Here is a 22,019-nt window from a genome sequence, read left to right as displayed (position 1 = left end):
ACAGTCTCTGCAGCAATTCACAAATCTAGGCTTTATGGGAGGGTGGCCAGATAGAAGCCACTCCTGAGAAAAAGGCACATGACAGCACACCTGGAGTTTGCAAAGAGGCACGTGAAAGACTCAGAGAGCATAAGGCAAAAAATTATGTGGTTTGATGAGACGAAAACTGAACTCTTTGACATGAATGCAAAGCGCTACGTCTAGCAGAAACCGAGCACAGCTCATCACCCATCTAACAACATCCCTAGCGGGAAGCATGGTGGTAGCAGTATCATGCTGTGTTAGGACAGATGTTTTGACGAGCCACCAGGTGCAGTGTTCAATGGCAAACCTAGCCTGCCAGCCCTGAATCCGACACATGTCGATGTAAACACGACTTCTGTGCGCAGCCACCAGGGCAGCCATGATCGAGGCCCAGCACCCATGGATGAAGTTGATGAGGATGGGTAAGCCATTCGGTCACTGCAAGGGATTTAGCAGAGAGGATAGGGAGGAGGAGTCGAGGGGTTTGGGGAGCTCCCCCACACCCCTCGGGCAGCTGAAGTAGTACCTCGCCATCCTCGAGGGGGACCCGCTACTCCGGACTTGGTATCAGGCACAGGGTGAGCATCGGAAAGACTGGAAGATTGCTGTTCACCAACGCTCCCCATCCAACTTGACATAGCTTGAGCAAAACTGCCAGGAAGAATGGGAGAAACTCCCCAAATCCAGATGTGATAAAGCTGATACGGACAGGTATAACCTCACCTCACCTTCTTGTGGACAAGAAGACTCAAAGCTGTAATCACTGCCAAAGGCGCTTCCACGAAGTATTGACTCAGGGGGTTGAATGAATACTTATGTAAATTAGATATGTCTGTATTTCATTTTTAATTATTTTGTAAAAATTTCGAGAAAAAAAATCCACTTGACATTATGAGGTATTTATCATGTGCAGATCAGTGACAAAAAAAATCTCAATTTAATCTATTTTAAATTCAGGCTGCAACACCACAAAATGTGAAAAAGGTCAAGGGGTCTGAATACTTTCTGAAGGCACTGTACACAGTATGCATGTTTTCAATTCATATACATAATCCCAGGTAATTTTATTTTCAGGAGCGATCGAGGCAACAGGATGTTGCCTATACACCACCCAAGTAAAGGGATGCCTCAGAAGGCGGCGTTGCACGCTCAGAACGAGATCGCCCATAGGGTGGGTACTCTGCAATGGTATTAAACATAAGGGCAATACCCCTGGTGCTCACCTGGTAGAACAAACAGCATACTGCACTGACTAAGGGTATTTTAAACCAATTTCAATGCTTGCTAGAAGAAAGGGCAGCATGTAGAATCATACTAACATAATCATAAGACTTTAAACAAACAAATAAAAAAATACCTATGTTGGTGGGGCAACACCCCCTCCCCCAACCCCATATACCTCCTAAGACCCAAATTTTCGAATGCCTTGAACACACATTGGTACATCATGGGCAAGTAAGGTTGTGGTGAAGTTTCATCGAAATTGCGTGTGTAGTTTCTGGGAAGAAAGCAAATACCTATTTTGGGGGGCAAACCCCCAAATAAACCAACCAAAAGTGGGTAAACCCACTTAAACCCCGATTTTATTTAAGGCTATGAACAAACTTTAGTCACAACACAACAAATATAATTTGTGCCAAATTTGCTCGCAATCCCATCAGCGGTTTTGGAGAAGAAGTTTCAAGTGTTTACGGACTGACTGACTGACTGACTGACTGACTCCAGCGCCATCGCATAAGCTCCCCTGGTCTTCGTTCCAGGTGAGCTAATATAATAACATGACCCCTCGTGGTGGCTCCATAGGGAGCAGGTGCTTCTAGTTTATTTAATTAACTTGGCTTTGGGTTCCGAACAAAGGGTGTTGTTAATATCTAACAATTCTGAGGATGTGGAGGATTCATTATTATTCCCATGTTCGAATCAATCTGCACTCATACATGTACAACACTTCAGCAATTACAATCGCTTTATATGGGAAACTGGAATTTGAGGAAGTGCAAGTCTTTGGCCAGTTTGTGCAGTCGTCAATGATGGCTCGGACATACTTTTACCAAGTCTTTGGTAACAATCCCATCACGTTTATGGTCACTTGCTCATTGAATCTCCAACGTCAGAAAGCCACATTGTCCATTGCCTTCTATGAAACATGGTTTAGGTTTCACCTGGGCTTTTGTTTATGAAAGGCAAAGTAATATACTTGCGAGTAATGAATAATAATTTGAGAGAATTTGTCTTTTGGAGTGTTACAAATGGTTACGTGTGTCTCTGCTCTCATGAATGTGAAATTCAATACTCTAGAAAGCGAGCTAACAAAGAGGGTTGAACAGATCATTATTATGGGACTTCCGGTCAACAAAAACATCAAGCCTGTTGGAAAATCATTTACAAGTACGGTGACCGGCACGATGACCGGCACGGTGACCGGCACGGTGACCGGCACGATGGCCGGCACGATGACCGGCACGATGACCGGCACGATGACGGGCACGATGACGGGCACGATGACGGGCACGATGACGGGCACGATGACGGGCACGATGACGGGCACGATGACGAGTACGATGACGAGTATGATGACCAGTAAGATGGCAAGTACGATGACAAAGGCCAATAAGAGGACCCTGAGGTGAAAGAAGTTTTGACAAATGCAGGTTAGAGATTAAGATTACAAAGTCCAACAAAACAAACTGACAAAATGGCCATAAAAAACAGAGCTTTTTGTCCACCTTCACTGTTCCAAGGATCAGTGCATGGTAAGACCGAGCATCCTTGACATCCATGGCATTGAAAATACGCTCAGCATGGAAGTCTTCCCTGAATAAAAGAGAGAGAAAAAAGAAGTGGTATCGTATAAGTGAGGAAAAAAGAGGGAGGAAAAACAACTTGGAGAAGAGGGAGAATAGTTAAATATGAATAAGTGTGGCGGCGGGGCGGGGGGCGGTAAATCACAGAAGGATAATACAATTTAAGAGATGAGATGAGGGAAGGGGCAATGTAGGACACAGGTTTAAAAAACCGGAGAGGAGATCTGGCCAAGAGATATAAAGATGGATAAAAGAGGGAATAAAATTAGATGTAGGAATGGGGGAGGGTAGGAGAAAGAAAACATAGGGAAGAGGAGAGCATTTGAAACCACAATGTAGGGGAGTATAATAGAGAATCAAAAGGAAGAACTAGAACGGACGTGATGTCATACCTCCACGTGCATTGGGCAGCCTTCATCCAGCGCTTTTCCTGTGGGCAGACACTTTTGTCAGGAAAAATCGGTGTTATACAAAGTACACCCAGAATAACAATGCATTCACCAGTCTGATTTCAGAAAACACACAGGTGAAGGAAAATGACTTTCCACATGCATGCAAATGAAATGATCGAGTCTGTGTTGGCCTCCCTCAACGTGGTCCAATCTGTTCTAATCAATGCAAGCACGTTGTTGCAAACAGTTGAGGCTGGAGGGTCTATGACATTATGGGGTCTATAACCATTGTGGGTATTACGTACATTTCGCGTCTTGTGATCGAGCTTCGCATCTCCGTAGTAGCTCAGCAAATCAAGAAGACGGTTGGTTAGTGACAAAGGCACGGGTGTTCCTTGGGAGGAAGAAGAAAAGTCTACAGTCAGTTTATAAAGATATTTTTAAAAAATTTAAAAAATTATACGCGTAATAAAACAATGTAGAGTATAATGCATGGAAACGCAAACGAATAAAGCAGTTCACTGCACCCACTGAAGGTATTTTAAACCAATTGCTAGGAGACAGGGCAGCATGAACAATCATACGAACATAATAATAAGATTTTAAAACAAAAAATACCTATTTGGGGGAACAATCGCCCATTCTGATCCCCCCCCCCCCCCCCCCCCGTCCCCTGTAAAACCCCATAGACTCCGATTTTTTCTATGCCGTGACCAAACTTTGGTACACCACGGGTGATGAAGGTTGTGATCAGGTTTCATCAAAATTGTGTGTGTAGTTTCGGAGAAGGGAGCAAATTTTTTTTATGACGTAGCCCATAGGGCAAAGTCGTCGAGAACAGTGTCTGTATGTATGTATGTATGTATGTATGTATATATGTCCCCTCAAACGTATACCAATCAAAGCTGAGGATCTGGTCACATGACAGGGTGATGTGATTACGTCTGATGTCATTACGGCAGCTGACTCTCCACACACCGCCATTTTGATTTATATGCCGTTCAAGCCGAACATATTGTCGAACCTGTCATATATCACAATCGCCATGCTCTACCTTTACGTTTTTCATTCTGTGTGAAACACAAACAAACCGATTGTTAAAATGACCATCAAACATCGAAAGCATAGACGTTACGTCGCTTCCAACAAACCGGTACATACCCAACCCTTGTGGGGTATAATCTAGATTACAGTAGATCTTCCCTCAGTTCGGTAAGTAAAGCTTACCTCACAGATGTCTGGATTCCTCCAAATTTCTTTGTTTAATGTTATAAGCAGCATTAGCGACTGTTTGAAAAGCTAATCATATGTGTTTGTGGTTTATAATATTTTGCAAGCCCAGCTAGGCCGATTTTAGACTTTAGGTCTTGTTTTTTGTAAACAGAGTTGAGGCTCGTGTAAGAGCTAACATAAAGAACATATAATAAGGGAGCGGGAGACAACAGGGGGAGAGAGAGGGAAGTACAACAGCCACAGAGAACAGGGACATCAGGAGATCTATGGAGGGAGAGGGCTGGGGCAGGGTACATGATATAAACATGATGGGCACGACTAGGACTTTCAGGAAAGAAATTTGAAGGAGGTGGATTTGGGGTGTATTAATGGGGGCAGAAAAGATCAAGGTTTTGGAAGGGGGGAGATAAGAGATGGTGGTGGACATCTGTTTTGAAGACCTGGAGGGAGGAGTGGGATTGGAGTGTGTGGGAGTTTGTTCCAGAGGTGAGAAAAAAGAGGAATGAAACAGTGAAGTTGAGCAGAGAGTCTTGATTTTGGGAGTTTCACAAGAAGAGCCATGATATTCATGGCTTCATGAAGAGCCATGATCTCAGGAACATGCCATGATCTTTCCTGGGAAAAACACATTTCCAAGCTGGCTTCCAAAGCCAGCTACCATAGCAACATGTTCAAGGAAATCTTGTGGATGATGATGTTCAGACATGATACTGCTCCTGTACCAACCTTCTTGAAGGAGCTTGTCATAGGCGTCAACTGCTTCTTGAAAATTCTGCATCAAGATGTGTTCTTCAAAGTCCAAAAGTGGGTCCTGCTCACCATCCTGCCTTTTCAGTATCGTGGGCATAAAGGCCTTTATGCAAGAAACAGGAAATTGCAACAGTCAAGCATTTAACTTTCCGTCAGGCTTGCAATAATCGTCAGACCGAAAATGAGAACAAAATGAAATGCATTGTGATGTATTGTGATGTATTGTGCATTGTGATGTATTGTAGGGGATGTGATGCGTTTGCTAAATTTTTTTATGTTACCTTTGAACTGTAGAACAAGGAAGTACAACTTAAGGTTGTATGTAAGGTTGTACGGTTCTGATTTAAAAGCGATTTTGAAGCTCGTGACAGTGGGGATAAAAGACAAGTTTCGTTCTTTTTTTGGAAAGATGGATTGTAAATGCCAATGATGCTTATTAAAATAAAATTAATGGACAAGGCCTAGCTAAATAGTCCACAACACACAAGTAACCTCAGATATTAATACAAGGGGAAATCTAAGGCAGCGAGCCCTTAGAAGGAGCAGAGGCCTGCTCTGGGATAGCAACTTCACTTTAACTGGCAAACGTTTATTGTCCAGTTAAACCAAGAACCCACCGGGATAAGAGGTTCAGCTTGCTCTTTGTTGAACAGATTAGGATAGTTCCGTACCACATACTCCGCTGCTAGCTTTCCCGATTCACGAGCTTGCAAAAACACCCTCTGCAACAGAACAGAACAGCAGCTCAAACAAACTTTAGGCACTATGAGTAAATATCTCGCTTTCAATACAAACAACAAAATTTCCCAGCATGCATTATGACGAACAATGTTAGTCAATGGAAAAAAGAAAATGACAAATATTGCTTTACTTGGTCACGTATGCTGTAGGGGATGAGGTACGGGTCATCCTTGAAGACGTATGGCGACTCCGTTGGATCCTGAAAGTAGATTAACAAAATCACTGACAAACAATAAACGCTGCTGGATGTTAATTTTGGATAACGAGTGTGCCGAATCATCCACAGTTTGATGGAGAAATGCTCTCCCCACTGGGCTGGCTCCCATGCCCGGGGAAACCAAGGCTTTCAAGATCATTGGAATCACTCACGATGAAGCCGAGTCCCTGGGCCTATCACTTTGCCATCTCTGACAGGTCGGTCGTCTGTCTTCTAATGTCTCATTTCTGGACTTGCACTCTCTGCCCTCTCCGTGCTCTGTCTCCCCCACGTATCTGCAGGACGCACGTGGTCCACCAGCAATCACCTCCAAGTGAAACTGCCTAAATCCAGAACCACTGCTCACTTCCACTCATTTATTGCTGTTTTCCCACCTTTGGAACCACCTTCCACACTCTCTTCAATCTCCTTATTCTTCCCTCCAGGTCTTCAATAAAGCTGCTCACCACCATCCCAAGTCATCCCCCATCCAAAGGCGTGATTCTTCATTCGTTCTTCCCTACCCTCATCGTTACCTGCATCCCTTGTTTGTCTGTCTCTGTCTTCCTTCTCCTGTGCCCTGCTATTGCCATTTCCTCTTTCTCCTGCTGTTCTCTTTGTTATGTTGTGTACTGATCTGCTATGTGTCCTCGTGAGGAGATGTGTCCCAGCGAGAAAAGAGCGAGGCCAAAGTTAAATGGCCAGGGTAGTGGTGCAAAATTGGGCAGAACCAGCAAGGAGATAAATGCACATGGAAGGAAGGGAGAGAGGGAGAGAGAGAAGGGGAGGAAATACTGAAATCGGTTAAATAAGAGGATTCAGTTAGGAAGGGGTTATCAGGGTAATAAAGATCATGGGTCAGGATTGGCGATAATGGCAGTGCACTGTCTGCTGGAAGTCCTGGAAGGAAGAGTGATAAAGAACAGTCTCTGGAAGGCGATTCCATACACGGGAGAGGCGAAGAACAAATGATTTGAGGTGTGCAGTCGGCCTGGATTTTTGAAGTTCATCCAGGAGGGGGTATCTGGACCAACATGTGCATCCTGGAGTAGATCAGCGAGGGTGGTAGAACTGAGAGAGAAGAAGCTAAATTTGAGAATATAAGGCAGAAAATAGAGAGACCACAGACCTGCCCACGATGTGAAAGAACACCATTTCAGAAAATTTAAGGCTCCATCTTTTGTCCAAAAAAAAATTGTGAAAATATTGCGTGCATGCACGTGCTACCCTGTGTATACTGTGTATTGTGTCACATGTTGTAAGGTATCGTTAATGCATCGGTTCATTCCAACTTCAAATGCTTATCTGGTCATGAATGCTTAATCATAGCAACCACAGGTGGAAACAGCAGAGCATTTAGCCAGCGCAATTGTCCACATAAACACAGGCAGGACAAACACACAAGATTGGAAGCCTGAAAAGGTGGTCTGTACCTTTGTAATTGTTGAATTAAGAGCCTTCAGCACCGCCAACTTGTCCCTGAGAGGAAGAATAACTAGGATAACTCCGTGAGAGGAAGAATAAATAATAATATACAAAAACCTAGTGATATAATATATGCACGGAAATGTTGAGAAGACAAGTCCACACATGTACGCACACAAAGCAAGACAGGTTTGTGAAAATCCAGAAAATTAGGTTAATCACATATTTTTTATAAAACGATATTGGAAATCACATGTGACATTACTTGTCCTTGTGTGTGCACAACACCTAGAACGGCACTCGGTAGAGCGCAAACCTCCGCCAGGCTGAACAGTTTTGTATCCCACCGATAGGCCGGATCGACATCCGGAACTGAACCAAAATCTAATCGGCTTGTTCTTGTCACCTGACCACCTCGTCCACCAAGTTTAGTCATAACTCGTCCATAACTTTTTTAAATATCATGTTGTATATCGCTTTTCGCCCAATCTCTCAATGGTGAAGAATCACTTAAAAATTAAATAATTCTCTTATCCGAATCCATATTCAGATCTTCACCAAAATCGAATTGATTCATCCTTGACACACAACCAACCACTCCACAAAGTTTTGTCCAATTCCGTCAATAATTTTGAGATATCCTGCTATATATCGTTTTTGGCCTTATGTCCCAATGGTAATAGACAAGAGTGAAAACATAACCTCCATCCACTTTCGGTGCTGGAGGAAATAATAGTCAGATTTTTAATTTGTTAGTCTCCCACATATAAAGCATTTTGACAAGATTGGAAATGATAAGTAGAGAAAGTAAGCCGTGTGTGGTCACTCAGTGACATATCATGAAAATAAAGCTGAGGAATTAAGATTTACGAGTTGGCCTAGCATTCATATCAATGCCAAAACAGGAGGATTAAAGAAACATCGCTACATCAAGCACAATGATTACGGATTCCGAATGATTGAAACTCCGGTGTACAACTTTACATGGAGGTATTACAAAACTACCGGAAGAGCATACCAAGTCTTCTTCTGGGGAAGAACAACACTTGTGTGTGTTATACCTGCAGAAATAAACACAATTACAGAAATGTATATTATTTTACAATCATACTGTACCACAAGCCATTACAGTACAAATCATCCTACTATTAATTTGCGATTGATCACCGGCTTTGACACCAATACAAGTTTTTATTATGGACCCGTGGCAACAAAAATCTACATATATCGAACAATAATTTTCAAATGGAGCACCTCACCACCATTAGATCATTCAAATTGCATGAGAAGTGGCAATAAATGCAAATTGTTGCTCCCAGTTTGTCAGTTTGATGACAGAAGACGCCATTTGCATTTTTTTTCCGCCTCCATCCCTCACCCGTTTAGAATCCCGTGCGGGCACGGGTAACTTGCTGTATGGTACTAATGAGGTGGCGCTTTGGTTGAGAGGTTAAATACCTTATTTTTTTTTTCAATTCACCAAAATCGAATCAATTGGTCCTGTCACATACCCAACCTGTCCACCAAGTTTCGTCCAAATCAGTCCATAACCTTTTGAGATAACTTGTTCGCAAACAAGCAAACAAACAGACAGCCCAAACAGGGGTGAAAACATAACCTCTATCCACTTTTGGTGACAGAAGTAATAACGAATGTAATAATTTACATTTGGTATTTTTACTTGCAAAGTCGAAGATTTTACAAGTATATTGGTTGGTCTTGTGCGAATAGATTCCGGCAAGTATGTTGGTTGGTTGGTCTGTCTGTCTGTCTGTTTGTTTGTGTGCACTACTACGTCTACATCATTGCACGTAGCATCGCCATACTTTACACACATATTTGCCTTGCCCTGGAATAGACTGTGCCCAATTTTTAACTCTCTAGGCACAAGGTCAAGCTCAAGGTCACCCAAAACGTGAAATCAGGGGGTCGAGTTTTCATTTTAAATATATTTCAAACCACTATAACTCTAAAAGTACAAGACATATGCATACACTTACTGTTACTGACATATAGGAAGTCACATATGACATTTCATTTGGCACCATGACCTTTGACCTTGAAAGGTCAAACTCAAGGTCAAATATTGTTTTTTTAAACTAATAACTCTGTCAAACCATATCCGATTCCCTTCTAACCAACACCAAAATGTTCATTATTCAATTCCCGAAAAATAACATGTGGCATAAAATGGTCAAAAATGCTTAGTTTTAATTATTAGTCCCCTACGGTGTACACCGGAGGGGACTATAGGTTTGCACTCTGTCCCTCCGTCTGTCAGTCTGTGAGTCTGTGAGTCTGTGAGTCTGTGAGTCTGTCAGTCAGTCCATCACGCAAAGAACAGTTTTCCAGACTTTTTTTCTAAACTCTTAATGCTAATGATTTCAAACTTGGTACATGGTTTCCTCATGATAAGTTACAGATCAAGTTCGAACTTCACGACGTTTCGATCATTTTTGACAAAGTTATGGCACTTTGAACTTTGGTAATTTCCCCAACAGTTTTCCATACGACAGACTGCCGGTAGGGGACATGTATTGCAGCGCAATACTCAGAATGCTTGTTTTTTGGGGGTCAAAGGTCAGGGGGCCAAGTTTTCAATGAAATTTTATATTTCAAATTTGAAAATATATTTCAAACCACTATAACTCTGAAAGAACAAGAGATATGCATACACTTACTCAGTTACCTTACATTGCTTAGCGTATATACATGTATAGATTTCCCGCCATTTTGATCCAAAATGGCAGATAAAAAAAAGTACATTCTGGCAGGTCCTCGGTCTCTGACCGATTTTTCATTCTGTCTGTTGGTTTGTCTGTCTGTCTGTCTGTCGGTTTGTCAATCACCTACACGTCACTATTTTAAACCGATCTCCACAAAACTTCACCAGATGGTAGAGTTGGTCAAAAGGAAGAAGCCTATTGTTTTTGAGGTCAATGGTCATCTTGAGGTCGAATTTCTAAAATTGTCATTTTTCACCCGATTGACTTGAAAATTGAACAGCATATGCATATTGAGTCATTAAATTAGGAAACCAACTATTTTTGATGTCAAAAAATCATAGGTCAACACGAGATCAAACATCCAAAAATGTCAAAATCAAGATCAAACTTCCAAAGTCATCAATTTTCATCCGATTGACTTGAAAATTACACAGCAATTGCGTAGTACCTCACTGAATTGGGAAACCAACTATTTTTAAAGGTCAAACGGTCATCTCAAGCTCAAACTTCTAAAGTCATCAATTTTCATCTAAAAAATCGTCAATTTTCATCCGATTGACTTGTCGATTAAACAGCAATTACATATTGCATCATTGAATTGGGAAACCAACTATTTTTAAGGTCAAAGGTCAACTCAAGGTCAAGCTTCTAAAATTATCAATTTTCATCTGAACAATCATCAATTTTCATCTGATGAACCTGAAAGGTAAACAGCAATTGCATTGTATAACATAGAATTGGAAAAAACGAACTGTTTTTGGAATCAAAAGGTCAAACTTCGAATATCAATTTCTGTCTGAAAAATCATCAATTTTCATCCGATTGACCTGAGCTTTGATTAAGATCGTCAATTTTAATCTTGATGAAATGGAAAATTTGATTTATCCATTGCAACTTTTTATTTTGGGGGGGGAGGGGAGGTGGATTTTGCAAGTATCGTGCTCTGCATGACGTCTTCTTGTTTGCTTGTTTGGTTTTTAAACAGAGATTTTGCAAAATTGTTCACTTGAGGAAAAAATAGAAAATGCATCGTCTCATCGACATATTCACCCAGCCACTGACTAACACTAACCCAACAATCTATAAAGGGGATGAACAGGCTGCACAAAAATGGAAGGGTTTTAATTCCTCACAATACTTAACAAACATTTCCTTTTGAATCATTTGACTCTCCTCCCCCTACTTTAATCCTCTCCTCCCCCTACTTTAATCCTCTCCTCCCCCTACTTTAATCCTCTCCTCCCCCTACTTTAATCCTCTCCTCCCCCTACTTTAATCCTCTCCTACCCCTACGTTAATCCTCTCCTCCCCCTACTTTAATCCTCTCCTCCCCCTACTTTAATCCTCTCCTCCCCCTACTTTAATCCTCTCCTCCCCCTACTTTAATCCTCTCCTCCCCCTACTTTAATCCTCTCCTCCCCCTACTTTAATCCTCTCCTCCCCCTACTTTAATCCTCTCCTCCCCCTACTTTAATCCTCTCCTACCCCTACTTTAATCCTCTCCTCCCCCTACTTTAATCCTCTCCTCCCCCTACTTTAATCCTCTCCTCCCCCTACTTTAATCCTCTCCTCCCACTACTTTAATCCTCTCCTCCCCCTACTTTAATCCTCTCCTCCCCCTACTTTAATCCTCTCCTCCCCCTACTTTAATCCTCTCCTCCCCCTACTTTAATCCTCTCCTCCCCCTACTTTAATCCTCTCTTCCCCCTACTTTAATCCTCTCCTCCCCCTACTTTAATCCTCTCCTCCCCCTACTTTAATCCTCTCCTCCCCCTACTTTAATCCTCTCCTCCCCCTACTTTAATCCTCTCCGCCCCCTACTTTAATCCTCTCCTCCCCCTACTTTTTAATCCTCTCCTCCCCCTACTTTAATCCTCTCCTCCCCCTACTTTAATCCTCTCCTCCCCCTACTTTAATCCTCTCCTCCCCCTACTTTAATCCTCTCCTCCCCCTACTTTAATCCTCTCCTCCCACTACTTTAATCCTCTCCTCCCACTACTTTAATCCTCTCCTCCCCCTACTTTTTAATCCTCTCCTCCCCCTACTTTAATCCTCTCCTCCCCCTACTTTAATCCTCTCCTCCCCCTACTTTAATCCTCTCCTCCCCCTACTTTAATCCTCTCCTCCCCCTACTTTAATCCTCTCCTCCCCCTACTTTAATCCTCTCCTCCCCCTACTTTAATCCTCTCCTCCCCCTACTTTAATCCTCTCCTCCCCCTACTTTAATCCTCTCCTCCCCCTACTTTAATCCTCTCCTCCCCCTACTTTAATCCTCTCCTCCCCCTACTTTAATCCTCTCCTCCCCCTACTTTTAATCCTCTCCTCCCCCTACTTTAATCCTCTCCTCCCCCTACTTTAATCCTCTCCTCCCCCTACTTTAATCCTCTCCTCCCCCTACTTTAATCCTCTCCTACCCCTACGTTAATCCTCTCCTCCCCCTACTTTAATCCTCTCCTCCCCCTACTTTAATCCTCTCCTCCCCCTACTTTAATCCTCTCCTCCCCCTACTTTTTAATCCTCTCCTCCCCTACTTTAATCCTCTCCTCCCCCTACTTTAATCCTCTCCTCCCCCTACTTTAATCCTCTCCTCCCCCTACTTTAATCCTCTCCTCCCCCTACTTTAATCCTCTCCTACCCCTACGTTAATCCTCTCCTCCCCTACTTTAATCCTCTCCTCCCCCTACTTTAATCCTCTCCTCCCCCTACTTTAATCCTCTCCTCCCCCTACTTTTTAATCCTCTCCTCCCCCTACTTTAATCCTCTCCTCCCCCTACTTTAATCCTCTCCTCCCCCTACTTTAATCCTCTCCTCCCCCTACTTTAATCCTCTCCTCCCCCTACTTTAATCCTCTCCTCCCCCTACTTTAATCCTCTCCTCCCCCTACTTTAATCCTCTCCTCCCCCTACTTTAATCCTCTCCTCCCCCTACTTTTAATCCTCTCCTCCCCCTACTTTAATCCTCTCCTCCCCTACTTTAATCCTCTCTCCCCCTACTTTAATCCTCTCCTCCCCCTACTTAATCCTCTCCTCCCCCTACTTTAATCCTCTCCTCCCCTACTTTAATCCTCTCCTCCCCCTACGTTAATCCTCTCCTCCCCCTACTTTAATCCTCTCCTCCCCCTACTTTAATCCTCTCCTCCCCCTACTTTAATCCTCTCCTCCCCCTACTTTAATCCTCTCCTCCCCCACTTTAATCCTCTCCTCCCCCTACTTTAATCCTCTCCTCCCCCTACTTTAATCCTCTCCTCCCCTACTTTAATCCTCTCCTCCCCCTACTTTAATCCTCTCCTCCCCCTACTTTAATCCTCTCCTCCCCCTACTTTAATCCTCTCCTCCCCCTACTTTAATCCTCTCCTCCCCCTACTTTAATCCTCTCCTCCCCCTACTTTAATCCTCTCCTCCCCTACTTTAATCCTCTCCTCCCCCTACTTTAATCCTCTCCTCCCCCTACTTTAATCCTCTCCTCCCCCTACTTTAATCCTCTCTCCCCCTACTTTAATCCTCTCCTCCCCCTACTTTAATCCTCTCCTCCCCCTACTTTAATCCTCTCCTCCCCCTACTTTAATCCTCTCCTCCCCCTACTTTAATCCTCTCCTCCCCCTACTTTAATCCTCTCCTACCCCTACTTTAATCCTCTCCTCCCCTACTTTAATCCTCTCCTCCCCCTACTTTAATCCTCTCCTCCCCCTACTTTAATCCTCTCCTCCCCCTACTTTAATCCTCTCCTCCCCCTACTTTAATCCTCTCCTCCCCCTACTTTAATCCTCTCCTCCCCCTACTTTAATCCTCTCCTCCCCCTACTTTAATCCTCTCCTCCCCCTACTTTAATCCTCTCCTCCCCCTACTTTAATCCTCTCCTCCCCCTACTTTAATCCTCTCCTACCCCTACTTTAATCCTCTCCTCCCCCTACTTTAATCCTCTCCTCCCCCTACTTTAATCCTCTCCTCCCCCTACTTTAATCCTCTCCTCCCCCTACTTTAATCCTCTCCTCCCCCTACTTTAATCCTCTCCTCCCCCTACTTTAATCCTCTCCTCCCCCTACTTTAATCCTCTCCTCCCCCTACTTTAATCCTCTCCTCCCCCTACTTTAATCCTCTCCTCCCCCTACTTTAATCCTCTCCTCCCCCTACTTTAATCCTCTCCTCCCCCTACTTTAATCCTCTCCTCCCCCTACTTTAATCCTCTCCTCCCCCTACTTTAATCCTCTCCTCCCCCTACTTTAATCCTCTCCTCCCCCTACTTTAATCCTCTCCTCCCCCTACTTTAATCCTCTCCTCCCCCTACTTTAATCCTCTCCTCCCCCTACTTTAATCCTCTCCTCCCCTACTTTAATCCTCTCCTCCCCCTACTTTAATCCTCTCCTCCCCCTACTTTAATCCTCTCCTCCCCCTACTTTAATCCTCTCCTCCCCCTACTTTAATCCTCTCCTCCCCCTACTTTAATCCTCTCCTCCCCCTACTTTAATCCTCTCCTCCCCTACTTTAATCCTCTCCTCCCCCTACTTTAATCCTCTCCTCCCCCTACTTTAATCCTCTCCTCCCCTACTTTAATCCTCTCCTCCCCCTACTTTAATCCTCTCCTCCCCCTACTTTAATCCTCTCCTCCCCCTACTTTAATCCTCTCCTCCCCTACTTTAATCCTCTCCTCCCCCTACTTTAATCCTCTCCTCCCCCTACTTTAATCCTCTCCTCCCCCTACTTTAATCCTCTCCTCCCCCTACTTTAATCCTCTCCTCCCCCTACTTTAATCCTCTCCTCCCCCTACTTTAATCCTCTCCTACCCCTACTTTAATCCTCTCCTCCCCCTACTTTAATCCTCTCCTCCCCCTACTTTAATCCTCTCCTCCCCTACTTTAATCCTCTCCTCCCCCTACTTTAATCCTCTCCTCCCCCTACTTTAATCCTCTCCTCCCCCTACTTTAATCCTCTCCTCCCCCTACTTTAATCCTCTCCTCCCCCTACTTTAATCCTCTCCTCCCCCTACTTTAATCCTCTCCTACCCCTACTTTAATCCTCTCCTACCCCTACTTTAATCCTCTCCTCCCCCTACTTTAATCCTCTCCTACCCCTACTTTAATCCTCTCCTACCCCTACTTTAATCCTCTCCTCACCCCTACTTTAATTCTCTCCTCCCCCTACTTTAATCCTCTCCTCCCCCTATCTCCTCCCCCTACTTTAATCCTCTCCTCCCCCTACTTTAATCCTCTCCTCCCCCTACTTTAATCCTCTCCTCCCCCTACTTTAATCCTCTCCTCCCCCTACTTTAATCCTCTCCTCCCCCTACTTTAATCCTCTCCTCCCCCTACTTTAATCCTCTCCTCCCCCTACTTTAATCCTCTCCTCCCCCTACTTTAATCCTCTCCTCCCCCTACTTTTTAATCCTCTCCTCCCCCTACTTTAATCCTCTCCTCCCCCTACTTTAATCCTCTCCTCCCCCTACTTTAATCCTCTCCTCCCCCTACTTTAATCCTCTCCTCCCCATACTTTAATCCTCTCCTCCCACTACTTTAATCCTCTCCTCCCCCTACTTTTTAATCCTCTCCTCCCCATACTTTAATCCTCTCCTCCCCCTACTTTAATCCTCTCCTCCCCCTACTTTTTAATCCTCTCCTCCCCCTACTTTAATCCTCTCCTCCCCCTACTTTAATCCTCTCCTCCCCCTACTTTAATCCTCTCCTCCCCCTACTTTAATCCTCTCCTCCCCATACTTTAATCCTCTCCTCCCACTACTTTAATCCTCTCCTCCCCCTACTTTTTAATCCTCTCCTCCCCATACTTTAATCCTCTCCTCCCCCTACTTTAATCCTCTCCTCCCCATACTTTAATCCTCTCCTCCCACTACTTTAATCCTCTCCTCCCCCTACTTTTTAATCCTCTCCTCCCCATACTTTAATCCCCCCCCCCCCCCAAATATACCTTCAATCTCTTCCGTTCTACACCCAAATCCCTCCACCCAGCATCCCTATTCTCCCCAATAATTCTAAATTTTATTTTCTTTAATGTGTAATTGGGTAGAATCCTACTTCGAGAGATTGTTAACTCATATTTATATCACCTGTGTTTCACAGCCAATCAGAAATGCTCAGTTAGCAAGAGTTTGCTGCCTCAGCAATTATGGGGAACCTCAACAAAATGTATTTCCTGCTTACAGTAACATTTTAAAGGTGAAAAATGAAAAGTTCAATGATTGGATCGAGTAAATCTCAATTTTTGTAATTTAACTTGTTTCCTTCAAACAAAAATAAATAATTAATATGTCAGATATTGCTGGGGATTTAAATGCGGGTGGATATCTCAAAGCAGTTTGAGCACCAATCTTACTTTCGGGGGCTCGAGCCGCTGCCTGTTCATATGCTCTCGTCACCGTTTCATGTACCCTGTAGAAAAAGCAGAAATGCACAGTGCAAAAAAGTTCAAGAAAAAAAATAATAAATAAATAAATAAATAATCACACGTTCACTTCCTGCCCAACCTTGCGGTGAGAGAGTCCAGTGGTATGCTCGATCAGTGTCCTTTCTGAGTCCACACCGTTATACTATATACAACTTATTATAATAGAGCAAACGTATATGGTTATGTATGTTTATATGTGACCAAAACGACTTCTTCTTCTTCTTCAAATAAAATTAACACACACAACACAGTCCGTGAACTCTTAATTACGTTTAGACTGCTGAGACCCCGCAGACCTTTGACGACCCTTTAAGTCCCCCAAGACCCTTAAGACCACTGAAGACCACTGAAGACCCAAAATGTTCTTAAAGACCCTAAATACCCTGAAGATCCAAAACACCAAAAAGTCCACGAAGACCCCCAAAGCCCCTGAAGACCCCCAAAGCCCCTGAAGACCCCCAAAGACCCAAAATATCCTTAAAGGCCCTGAGGATCCAAAATACCCTGAAGACCCAAATGGTCCCGAAGGCCCAAAAGACCCCAAATGAAATGCCCCAATGAACTGATGTTGTTTTGACGGATATATTTGGTCTGGTATCGGTGTGGCGCAGGCATGATGGGCCGGATGGCCTCTTCCTGCGTCAACTTTCCTTGTGTATCCTTGTGATATTGCCAATCCGTACAGTACAGACCACGAAGTCACGAATAGCAGTGTATGATTATAGGAGCACCGTTTAGTCTGGAATGTTGTTCGGAGGATACAGACCTATTATTTAAGAAAGTTAGGACAATCGGTACTCACTGGGCAGAGCCACAAAACCTCCAAAACACCATGCGAGAAGCCCACTGTCCACACTTCACGCAAACTGTGTGCAGCGCCATGCTGAACCGGAAGTTGTTAAACTTCAATGTAAAGGTTTTAATCAATATTTCAAAAGAAATACATGCAACAAAAGCATCGTATTATATTACTACTAATGGGAACAATTTATTTGGTACAATTGGTGAAATAAAACGCTTTACTTGCAAGTCACTGTAAAAAAATATATGTTTGTGCTGCTGCGAACGATACTGCCATGGTCAGAGTTACCGTCCGATCTGATGAACAGTTGCAGCATTTCTTTTATGGGATCAGTGTCTTGTTGTCTTATCAAGTTAAGATTTAGGGGGGTTCAATTTTTACCTCGTGTACGACCCCTAAGACCTTTTTAAATCCCCTAAGACTATTTAGAACCCTAAGACAATTAGAGACCCTTTCGAACCCCAAGACCCTTGAGACCCCTAAAAACCTTGAGACTCCTAAAACCCTAGAGACCCAAAGACCTTTTTAAAGCCTCAAAGACTCTAGAATTCTAACACCCATTAAGACCCTTGAGAACACTAAGACCTTTTTAAAACCTCTAAGACTCTTTAGAACCTTAAGACCCTTTCGAACCCTAAGACCCTTGAGACCCATAACTCCTAAGACCCTTGAAACTTCTAAGACCTTTTTAAAACCCATGAGTCGTTAGAACTCCAAGACCCCTTTAAGACCATTATAAGACCCTATCGAACCCTAAAACCCTTGAGAACTCTAAGACTCTTGAAGCCTGTAAGACCTTTTAAGACCCTAAGACTCTTTAGAACCCTAAGACCCTTTATAACCTTGAGACCCCCAAAACCCTCTTATCAACTAATGCAGTTCCCGACTACGACCACTCTCCATCGAGAACCAAGTGTCTGTTCCACTTGGGACAATTCATCCGTCTGTCTCTCTGTTTTCTGTGAGCAGGATATCTCAAAAAGTTATGGACGGATTCGGACAAAACTTGGTGGACAGGTTGGGTGTGTGACGGACAAATTAAATTAGATTTTGGTGAAGATCTGAATATGGATGTTTTTAATTTGCAAAGTGATCCATACTTATAAGAGAGCCGTTTGTGTGAGTGTGTGTTTGTGTATTTGTGTGTATTTGTGTATGTGTGTTTGTGTATTTGTGTATGTGTGTTTGTGTATGTGTATGTGTGTGTTTGTGTGTGTTTGTGTATGTGTGTATGTGTGTTTGTGTATGTGTGTTTGTGTATGTGTGTTTGTGTATGTGTGTTTGTGTGTGTTTGTGTATGTGTTTGTGTGTGTGTGTCGTTGGTTGTTATCTCCATTTGCGGGTTTCAGGAGGTGGAACAGAGTCCTCCCAGGAACCAAAGTATCCACCTCCTCTTCAGTAAAGGATCACGGTTCGTGGACCAAGATGTTCAACTTTTTCAGAGTTTTGTTCCAAGTTATCTTTTCAGGATCGTCACCGAACCCCGGATTGCCTCCAGTTGTATTTCATTTGTGGTAATGTTCCCGGGGATGGTTTTTAAAATCTCAGTGAGGTTCTTCTTCAACATTCCTGTTGCTCCAATTATCACTGGTACAATTTTGATGCTCTTCAGCTTCCAAGATCTCTTGACCTCATTTTTGAGGTCTTGGTATTTGGTCATTTTCTTGATTTCTGTGTTGTTTAGGCCACAATTGCTGGGTACTGATATCTCAATCATCAATGCTGTCTTTTCCTTTTTGTTCCCGAGTACGATGTCCAGACACAATGCTTTGTTTTCTATGTTCACTCTGGATGGGATCATCAGGTCGTACATGAGCATGACGCCCTCATTTTCAATGATTGCCCTTGGTTGGTGTTTCCATGAGTTTTCTGGTACTGGAATGTTTACATTTTTGCAGATATGCCAATGAATCACTTTGCATACTTTGTTGTGCCGTTGTGTGTAAATTTGTTCTGATAATAGTTTTTTGCATCCCGAGAGCAGATGACTAGTACTCTGTTTCTGTCTTGCAGAATCTACACTTGTCCGTCTGGCTCAGTCCCGCCATCTTTTTAAATCCGTTTGTGTTGTGTCCTTGATCTTGGGCATTTATTATGATTCGTTCTCCGTCCCAGTTGAGCCGACTTCTTTTTAGCCATTCCAATGAGCCTTCTTTGTCTATCCCTGCTCTGTCCAATTATTTTTTGTATTTTCCTTTGTCATTCTCCCAGTTGTTGGTGGGTATTTCTTGATATTTCTTTTGTCTTTTTTGCAATTGATGGTGCTGCATTTGTTGCTGTTTCACCCTCCTATGCAGCATCTTCTATTCGCACCTGGTTTTAGAAATTATTTGCAAGGTGAGTTAGGGATACCTTTTCAGGTTTGTTGTGTTCATTTTGTTTACAAATTGCATCTGATAGTCTGTTGAGCATTTCACATACTCAGCTAGTCCTACACTCGTCACTCTGTGCACCTGGTTGAGTTCCATCAGTCCACTCCCTCCCTCTCGTCTCGGCAGGAACATTCCCGGGATGCACTGGTTTTTGTAAAATATTTTGTGGATGGTAATGACTTTTCTTGTTTTGATGTCTAACTTGTTGATTTGTGAATGGTGCCAGTTTATTATTCTGCAGCTATATTGGAACACTGGTATTGTGAGCTAGTTTATGGCTTTGATTTTGTTTCTTGGGGAGAGGTATGTTTTCAGGATCAGCTTCGTTCTACGTAGGTATTCTTTGGCGATTGTTTTGCACATTTGTTTGTGACATATTTTGTGGTACTGGTACTCTTCTACTCCGAGGTATTTGTATGATGCTGTTGTATTGTTGTTTCAAGGTCAATTTGTATGGTGTCTGTTTTTTTTGGTTTACCTTTAGTGTAGCAGCATAGCAAACCTGTTGTGCATTTTGTGATACAAGCACCAAATTTGGCACAAATGTACATTAATATGTTGCGAACATTTTCAGATATTGGGCCACTTGAAATTCCGTAATTTTTTTTTTCAAATTTTTTCAAATTTCGTAATTTCAAATTTTTCGGGTGACACCGTCACAATTTCCGTCTTCGAGGCCGGCCGATATAGTGGGGCGGCTTAGCCCAAATATTCAAAAGAATTGTGCATTTTGTGATACAAGCACCAAATTTGGCACAAATGTACATTAATATGTTGCGAACATTGTGTGGTCAGCAATGAAGACGAGAGTCTGAATTACATGTATGTAAAAGACCTTGTGAACCAGTGAAGCAAATACACGGGTAAGCATGAATTAAATCTAGGGCATGATATAATTTCCATGATGTTTACCTCTACACTCAATGGTGGAAGGAGGTAATGTTTTGATCCCAGCTTGTCTGTATGTCTGTTTGTCTGTTAGTCCACAAAATTCCAGACAAAGCTTGTAGTAGTGGTAGTTGTAGTGGTGATAACAGAAATTGTTATATAGAACTGAACTTATATTATTATTATATGCAGAAAATAACTTCATTTCTATATGCCCTGCAGTGGACAGGTTAATTGGTTTATGCACTGAAGGGGTCACCCTGGTGTGCACTGCTGTGTTCTGCCTCACTGAGTTGTTCAGGTATGATGTACTCAGCACAAGCTTCCGGTCGGCCCGGAGGTGGGGGTGCGGGGCCTGTCACGGAACGTCAAAACAAACGGCCTGCCGGGGCCGCCCAAAAGTCGGGCGTGAGGGGCGCGTCCACTAATGGAACGCCTCTCGCTTCCCAGATCGAGGGCCACGTGGTCAGGAGAACCTCGTCCCTTCCGGTCACACTTTGCCTATCGGCCGGCCTCGAAGACCGAAATTGTGACGGTGTCACCCGAAAAATTTGAAATTACGAAATTTGAAAAAAATTGAAAAAAAAAATTACGGAATTTCAAGTGGCCCAATATCTGAAAATGTTCGCAACATATTAATGTACATTTGTGCCAAATTTGGTGCTTGTTTCACAAAATGCACAATTCTTTTGAATATTTGGGCTAAGCCGCCCCACTACTTGTACAAACGTGCACTTGGTGCACTTGTCTAGTCCAAATTCCATTTCAGTGTCCTTGGAAAACTGTTATACTAGCTTTAGTTCTGTCAATTTTTTGTTATTTGATGCGATGTGTGTGTGTGTGTGTGTGTGTGTGTGTGTGTGTGTGTGTGTGTGTGTGTGTGTGTGTGTGTGTGTGTCTGTGTGTCTGGGTGAATATGTGTGTTTCTGTATATGTGTCTGTTTCTATATATTTGTGTGTGTGTGTGTGTGTGTGTGTCACCATTTTTCTCTGAGAGGGCTGAACGGATCTTTGTCAAACTTTCAGAGATTCATCAGTGAATGTCAGGGAGTGTTTTAGGCAAAAGAAGTTGAAATTTTTTGATAAACAACTTGGATTAAAAAAAAAATCTCCATAGTGCCTACTCAGCTTTTGCAGCTATGTGAAAGGCAATATTAAATGATGCCCGACCCCATTCCGTATTGTGTTTACGGAAGCGCTTTAGATCCCCACAAATATTCTTTGCATTTCTCAGGATTAGAACAGCACCAAGGAACGCTGGGTACCCCTGCAAG

The 22,019-nt window shown here is 43.2% G+C and overlaps 1 protein-coding gene across 1 annotated transcript in view; it reads right to left on the bottom strand.

Moving 5' to 3' along the window:
* The window catches only part of PTCD3 (pentatricopeptide repeat domain 3), a 122,896-nt gene extending 105,307 nt beyond the window's left edge, over positions 1-17,589 (bottom strand). Inside the window, exons 1-10 of the mRNA XM_068117287.2 lie at positions 17,486-17,589; positions 16,612-16,667; positions 8,584-8,626; positions 7,574-7,619; positions 6,075-6,143; positions 5,821-5,925; positions 5,180-5,306; positions 3,526-3,614; positions 3,221-3,258; positions 2,751-2,838 (exon numbers count right to left, since the gene is read on the bottom strand). Of these exons, the coding sequence (XP_067973388.2) occupies positions 2,751-2,838; positions 3,221-3,258; positions 3,526-3,614; positions 5,180-5,306; positions 5,821-5,925; positions 6,075-6,143; positions 7,574-7,619; positions 8,584-8,626; positions 16,612-16,667; positions 17,486-17,565 (741 nt within the window). The 5' untranslated portion in view covers positions 17,566-17,589. The remainder of the gene's footprint in view (positions 1-2,750; positions 2,839-3,220; positions 3,259-3,525; positions 3,615-5,179; positions 5,307-5,820; positions 5,926-6,074; positions 6,144-7,573; positions 7,620-8,583; positions 8,627-16,611; positions 16,668-17,485) is intronic.
* Between the last annotated feature and the right edge of the window lie 4,430 nt (positions 17,590-22,019).

This window comes from Myxine glutinosa, chromosome 5, assembly GCF_964187855.1.
Source record: "Myxine glutinosa chromosome 5, kmMyxGlut1.1, whole genome shotgun sequence".
Lineage (NCBI taxonomy): Eukaryota > Metazoa > Chordata > Myxini > Myxiniformes > Myxinidae > Myxine > Myxine glutinosa.
The sequence above is the reverse complement of the archived record's forward strand: the minus strand, read 5'-3'. Positions and strand labels throughout refer to the sequence as shown.